General features: G+C 42.3%; 1 protein-coding gene across 2 annotated transcripts; it reads left to right on the top strand.

Moving 5' to 3' along the window:
- Window positions 1-730: 730 nt before the first annotated feature.
- On the top strand, window positions 731-5,258 carry LOC133918344 (squamosa promoter-binding-like protein 3). 2 transcript variants are annotated; one of them, XM_062362190.1, is made up of 6 exons: window positions 731-985; window positions 1,143-1,435; window positions 1,733-2,456; window positions 2,627-2,766; window positions 3,421-3,690; window positions 4,725-5,258. In XM_062362190.1, the coding sequence occupies exons 3-6, from the start codon at window positions 1,786-1,788 to the stop codon at window positions 5,060-5,062; spliced, it is 1,419 nt and encodes a 472-aa protein (XP_062218174.1). In that variant the 5' UTR covers window positions 731-985; window positions 1,143-1,435; window positions 1,733-1,785; the 3' UTR covers window positions 5,063-5,258. The 2 variants fall into 2 exon arrangements, with proteins under 2 accessions (XP_062218174.1, XP_062218175.1); XM_062362191.1 differs by having other exon boundaries at window positions 733-985; window positions 2,627-2,763.
- Window positions 5,259-7,763: the final 2,505 nt, after the last annotated feature.

Consider the following 7,763-nt stretch of genomic DNA (forward strand, 5'->3'; position numbering starts at 1 on the left):
ATTTAGTTGTACGTGAATATTATACAAATTTAACATCAAATTGTGAAATAATAAATTTATTTGACACGAGCGTGACGGTAATTTAACATAAGGAATTTTATTTTTTGGATTGATTCTCTACCTTAAGACAAAAAGCCACTTTTAATGTAATATCATAACTTTAGATGATTTTGTACCGTTTGATGAGAGATAAAAGGTTCAAATTTATCGTTATAGTATACGTCGTATAATACCAAATAATAAAATAATATATATGATCAAAATAATTAAGTAAAAGAATAAGGAAAAATATAACTTTATGTTACTCATATTTATATATTTATAAAAGTATTTCTACGTATTCAGATATGGATATTCACTTCGAAGAAAACGAATTCGGATATATCCTTATTTATATATGGGAAATGAATTCAGATATATCTATATTTATATCTGTCTCTTAATCAGATACATATTTTTCTTACCACATTTATATTTAGCTAAATACGAATATCAAAAATTTAGCTTCCGTTTGGACCGAGACTAAAATTTAGCCGCGCTATGAAAATTTTGTCCGATCAAATTTTTCTATAGCAAAACTAGATAAGATTTTGACGTCTAAAATATCACTTTGATTTTTAACCGACCAAAATGTTTGCTTAATCTCAAATCAAACACTATTTAGCATGATTAAATATTTAACTTGGGTTCCTGATGCCAAGAACCAAACCGCCGCCTGCTATCCATTTTCCACCCCGAGCAGCCATCCACTTGGCCCCTTCGCCCTCCTCTCGATACTGTGTGTTCATCTCTTCAGGCCCAGGTGGGGGCAGAAAGAGACAGAGCTGGAAAAAGTTGGTCATATTGTGTGTACTGGATTGTTGGGAGTCTTGTCTTTCTTATCTGGTTGCTTTCCTTCCGTTTTGGTTTTTGAGGCTCTTATTTTCCCCAGTGCCTGCCAGTTAGAAGAATTTCAACAAGACAAAGATTCTTGAAGAAAAAGGAGGTGAGATTCCCGATTTCACATACAGTAGGAGGATGTGTAGTTCTTCTGCCCCTGGGTGGTTAGAAGTTTCTTTTCTGAAAGGTTTCTTTGTGCCCCACAAGAAACATCTGGCTTGATATGGTATAGGTTTTCCTTTCCCTGTCCTTTTGATCTCCAGCTATGGCAGTGCAACAAGGAGCAAATTTGCAATCTTGAGGTAGTTCTTGGTGGTGAAACCTGAAAGATATAGATCTCGGGCAGCCAGAGATGAGATTGAGGGGAAGCCAGTGGTCAAGCCTGTGCTCCAGTGAGGCTGGGTCTCTTGTTCCCAATTGATCGATGCGCCGCCGCCTCGGTTTGTCGGATCAGCGGAGCTCCATGGTTCTGTGTGGTGCTTCAGATTGAGAAGAAGGTTGTCCAGGGAAAGGAATCTCTTGTGGATTCCTTTTTCTGGGAGCAAGGAAGTAGGAGGTACTTGGTTTTTGCACCTTGATGTACTTGTGTTCTTGCCTTTCTTGATGCTAGAATGATGGTGGTGCTGTTCTCGCCATGATTGATGATTCCCCTAGTAAAAGTTGAACTACTCTGCATTCTCTCTAGCACATGGCATCCGCTGATCGCACCTTGTGTACTTCTCTGAAAATTCAATGATGTATAGTTGAGTGCTCCGATATGTTGTTGCAAATCTGGTCCAATTTCTGCAACTCTCATATGTCGAATCTTTTCTGTTTTTAGTCTGCCTCACTCTTTCATTTTGTTGCTTCAAAGGTGGCTGCTTTGGCATACAAATAGGAGCAGCAGTTAAGATCTTCAATTCTGGCATGGGTTCTTTTGGGATGGACTGGAACCAGAAGGACTCGGTGTTTTGGGATTGGGAGAATTTGCCACCGATAGGTGCAAATGCAAATGAGAACCCCAAGATTGCGCCACAGGCTGCTGAACTGAAGTTTGCAGGTGTTGATGCCACAAGGCATGAATCAGTGCATTCTTCCTGTGGTACTTTCTCTTCCAGCTCGGTGATGGGGTATGGTTCATCCAAGAGTTCCATATCTTCGTCGATTGATTCTTCACCCAGGGTAGGGAACAACATGGAGCTCAATTTTGCACCTTTCAAGGTGCCTAACAAGAACACTGATTTGGGTAAAGTTGATGACGCTGGAACTTCTCCATCATCGGTGATAGCCATCAGTGGAGAGCCGGTGATTGGCCTGAAACTTGGCAAGAGAACCTATTTTGAAGATGTATGTGGAGGGCAGAGTGTCAAAAGTTCACAATCGGATACAAGTGCAATGACTCCTACCGCTGCTTCGGCAAAGAAGACAAAGGTGGCTAAAAACGCCCAGAACACATACTGTCAAGTTGAAGGTTGCAAGGTTGATCTCTCTTGTGCTAAAGATTACCATCGAAAGCACAGAGTCTGTGAAGCTCATTCTAAGACTCCCAAGGTTGTCGTTGCTGGTCTGCAGCGACGCTTTTGTCAACAGTGTAGCCGGTGAGTTGCTTTAGCTTGTAAACTGAGCACCTGTTTCTGCAGAACAACATATTAACATATTACCTGTTTGTTTTCTTAAATTCCTTGTCTTGGCATCCTTCAGTGAGGGAATGGAAGGAAGAATGTTCTGATATGTTCCTTTTTCTTCTTTGACTCTCCAACGTTTTCAGGTTCCATGCTTTAGCTGAGTTTGACCAGAAAAAACGAAGTTGCCGCAGGCGCCTCCATGATCACAATTCCCGCAGACGGAAGCCACAGCCTGAAGCAATTTCTTTCGGTCCATCAAGGCTCTCCGCAATGTTTTGTGGTAGTACTAAGCCTTTGGCTGCCTTATAGATTTGTGACACCAATGCATTAATTATTCTAGAAACTGTTCTGTTTAAAAATCTTGCATTTTTCATGTATGCTCACAACTAAATGGTGCTACATTTAGGAGTACAAAATGCAATATTTTGTGTCGAGTTGCCCTTGTTCGTTATTTACAACTCAGCGTCATGATTTTTGAGATGTCATGAATTTTCATACTTCTGATATTAGATGATACGATGACTCTGGCAATACCTGTAATTTATGAACTCCATCTGAAGAGTGCCATTTGTGATGATTTCTATAGATGGGAGAGAAGATATATCAATTAAGTTGTATTTTTATGGAGTTGTGTAATGCTATATTCTTTTCAATTTAGATATCCAAGACATGATTCAGCTTTATCTGCCATGATGCCATCTCTCCATGCAGTCGTGTTTCCACATTATACTTCATAAAAATCCACTATACATAATTGTACAAACAAATTGACGCATTGGAGTTTGGAGACTCTAGGAAGCTGTTGAGTCCATTATATTCTTGAATCCTTGATACTTTGTACGAGAGCAGCTTGAACTTTAATACTAGGCAATTCGTTTGTTCTCTTGCTGAATCTGTTTAGCTTTAGTGCTGAAATTATCGTGGCTTTCTTAAACAGATGCAAGGCAACAGACAAGTCTTCTGTTTGGTCAATCTCCGTATGGTCAAATGAGAAGCCGTGCAAGTTCTTCATGGGATAACCCAGGGGGGGGCTTCAGATTTGCAGAAACAAAAGCTTCTTGGTTAAAGCCAACGAGAGCTGCTGGTGTTGATGGGTTGCATCTATCAAGTCAGCAGGTGTGGAACAACATTACGCCACACGGTGCACATCATGATTTTGATGGGTTCATGGCTTTCAAGGGAACCAGTCCAAATGCCCTTAATCAAGGTTGTTTTTCCTATCTATTATAAACTGATACAATATTCATAAGAAATGGTCCTTCACTTGCACGAAATTCCTAACTAGGAAAAATTTACATATAGGTGCACCTATATAGTACTATTGTTCTAGGAGCCTTTGGTAGAATTTATCCTTTGGATGCTTCTTCTGCATTATAGATGTGCATTAGTGCATTGAAACTACTAAGTTGTTAGTTAACATAATTTACTACTACCTGAGTACCTGACATCAAATTTTATGACTTTCTGACATGCACCGGTATCATTTCAGTATATAACTTATTAACTTTGCATCATACTAGTACATGGCATGTTTCTAAATTTTGCAATATGAGAACCTCTCTGTGAAGGGTGATTTGAGAAACATGATTGCTAGGCCACATTCTTTTTTTTAGGGGAAATAGGCCACATTCTTCATGTTGTATCTTGGGTAGGGAATGACCATCATCTACTGTTTTTTATAAGTTTGCATCTGACTAGTCTCATTCCTGTCTTTGCACTAGCTTCTTGCAACATGATTGCACTTTTCTGTTCTTTATGTTTTGCATGGGTTGAGGCAGCAAGGACCTACAATCTCATCTAAGACTCATCTAGCTTAGCAGAACTGGCACCAATCCTCTAGTGGCTGCCACCGAAACCTTGAGTCAGCTCTTCTGTGTTGATAATGTTTATACATGCTGACAAGCCTTGGAGCCAGAATGCTGCTATTCTGCTGAATGATCTAATCATCATTAAATCCAGTAGGACCATGTCCTCTATATGAAAAATCTTTGCTCATATATGCTAGAGTTCTCTTTAGGGTCATTTGCACCTATTAACTCGAGGACTAACTGAATTTCTCGTTGCACTCTATCTTTCATATATTATTAGTGGGGAAATTAGCTGGTTGTTTCCAAAATACTAAGACACACTGCAATCACAGTTGCATATATACCATTCATGAGTCTCTTCAGGAACTTTGAAGAATATTTTATTTGTGATGAACATAACACAAATGGTTGTCCTACCTTTTACCCTTTTCAGGTGTCGAAGATTCTGCAGTCGTCTCCAACTCGAACGGAGCCCCGGACCTTCAGCGTGCTCTCTCTCTTCTGTCAAACAGTTCAGCTGGTGCTGCCAACGATCAGCCGAGCCCTCAGCTGCACCCTGGGCTGACCACCGTTACCAGCAGCTCCAACTCTGTGATGCAAGCCTCAGCACCAGGACTCTGGCAAGACGGCACGCCCCTCGATCATCAGGTGCGGTTTCAGGCTTTTGATCCCCTGGGCAGCGGCAGCGCCATTACCACACCACATCAGCTCCAGCTCCCAAAACCTTCCGCCTATGACAGCTCCTCTTCCCACTATGACCAGATGCACTGATTTCTGCTGTCTGATACTCTGAATTTTGAACTGCTATGTTCTGAAAATAAAAGCCCGCGTGCGCAAACTCAGGCTCGAATTGATCTAGTAGTGTTCCCATTCAGTTGCTTGAATAATCCATCCTTGTGATGACATGTAACTCAAATGCTTCGATTGCATCGGCAAGTGATCATGCACTCTTATGTTTTTGATGTCATCGCAAATTCGCAATTATACCTTGAATGGAACACTGGTTCTTGATGATATCTGCTGTCATTTCTCTCAGCGACGAGGGTATCCGTGCCCCCCGCTCCATCCATTGCTGGTTGAGAGCAAGTGGACGACGCGGCGGCGCTGGAACCGGCCACGGCTTCCCGTGCCACTGCAGCGCGCGTCGGCGGCGAGCCCGAGCTCCTACCTCCCTCCCCGCTCTGGCTGTGCGATCGTTCTCTCCGTCCTCACTCCGGCACGTTGGGTCTAACGCTCGAGGTCCTGGAATCCATGCCTGGCCCCGATCTCTCGCCGGTCGCCCATCCATCCTCCGCCGCAGCCGCCGGGAGGCGGGAGGGTGACGAGAACTGCGCTGGAAATTTTCCAAAATAATTCCTCGATTCCAAATTTGTTCCCGGAAATACCCCCGAGTAGGATCGCGATGAATAATCACGATCCAACCCCAGGCCTACGTGAACCGTCCGATCGTACTTTTGTGGCTCAGATGGACCGACGGATGCAGGTGGTTGAGATCAAGCAGGGAAAGGTAAGCAGTGGCTGTTTTGCTAAAATAAAAACTCTCTTTCTTTCTGCCGGGGGCCTTCCAAGCCAACCCCTATGGAAGGATAGCGAAGCTGCAACGGCTCCATGGAAATTTTTTTAGCCCTTTCCAAACTAATATTTCAATAATATCGCACGCAAAATAAATTTTTCTAGAAGTAGTCTCTTTTGTCACGCTGAGATGCTTAACATGTAAAAACACATGTGTCACGTCATATGCATTGGCGCGATAAAGTTGGTCATGCTGATAGGCACATTGTCCGTTTCTCATGTGTTGTTGACGTGGCTGAGCACCTTGGCATGACAAGTCGTCATGCTAAGCACACAGACATGACAGACCAGATACACTAGATCACGGTGCCCTCTTCTCCTCCCCCCCCCCCTCTCTTATCTCTCCCTGCCATAGCTCAAGGAGCTCCTTGCCGTCTCCACCTCTTCCCCCCTAACCCTCACTAAATCTTATGGTTTTGGGCTCGATTTGAAGCAAATTTCTTGCAGGAGTTGACAAGGTAAGTTCTTCGTGTTGTCTGTTTAATTTTGGTACACTTCCTTAATTTTTAGTCATTTATGGGTACCTAGGGTTTTTAGTATATTGATGTTGGAATATAGGGATTATGGTTGGGTATGGCTACATCGGATGTCACATTGCAGCATATGATTGTTTGAGGAGGTCATTTTGACTTGTAGAATGTGGTGCATGTGGTATTTGTTGCGTAGGCATCGGATTTCTTGTGAGCAGTTTTATGGGTTAGTTCTATAGAAGATGTGGATGCGAAAATGTGTTTTGTGAGTAGATGCCCAATTGATAATGTGATAATTGTGGCTGTTACGGTAACCCATTTGTGTAATATGCTAATTATGTAGTTGTAGGATTAGAGTGCATATTCTTCTATTGTTTTTGTTTTTCACCGCTCATATGTTTTATGTCATATAGTTTGTTGGCATGGCGTACTATGGAGGGTTGCGGCATGAGCGCAAGTGTGGGCACGTCAACAAAAAGTGTCATCAATGTCTCCAAATCATTGTCACAAAAAGGTCCTCTATCAAACTAATGTCCTAAAACGTTGGCACCTCGGGTACCTCCACATGTACTACCTTAAGTGCCCTTAATTCCTCCGCCTTAAAAAAAAAATGAGTTCTACCTTTCACCAACAACTTGCGGATCATCTCCTCCACCCTTTACTTGCTCTCCATTGGACACGACTAGTTCCACCTCCACCACCTCATCTTGACTCTTATCGTCCTCATAAGACGTTGATATCTCATCATCATCTACTTCTGCATCCTCATCCTAAAAAGTGCCATAACCAAAGTCATTGGTTACCATGACCATATTAAAATCACAGCAATATGTAGCCTCACAACGAACCAAGAGATGAGATATGTCTGGTAACATAACTTGATCCCATTGCAAGGCACTGGTCACCTCAACCTCATTGGTTGCCACTTCCTGCGACGATGGACTCTATTGAGTTAAATGCTCAACAGGGTTATCCTCCTAGATCAAACTAGATGGCACGACAATGCTACATCCCACACCTTGAACTGTTAACCTGTTGATTCCCCTCATACAAACATCAATGACCACCTCTACGCGAGAAACTTGAGAACCTTTTAACCAACTCCTTATGAAGCTTCTAGTCATCCTCTAATGCCAACTTCATTAGCACATAATGAGCCCTAGCACCACTGACATCAAACCTTCCACGTATGCTTACTTCACCTTCCTCCACATTGACATTCAACAATGGCCTAACTCGAGCAAAAAGTTTATTCAAGCAAGGTGGGTTTACAAATGTTGCCAATTCTTCTCTCATCTATCAAGCTCTCCATTTGTATTAACCGTGCCACTGGAAAATACATGGACAACATGATCCATCTATAAAATACACCAAACAAGTTTATAACTACGTTCCAAATAGTCTAAATTGACCAAACTACATCACCATTA

The sequence above is a fragment of the Phragmites australis genome, chromosome 5 (genome assembly GCF_958298935.1).
Source record: "Phragmites australis chromosome 5, lpPhrAust1.1, whole genome shotgun sequence".
In the NCBI taxonomy this organism is placed as follows: Eukaryota; Viridiplantae; Streptophyta; class Magnoliopsida; order Poales; family Poaceae; genus Phragmites; species Phragmites australis.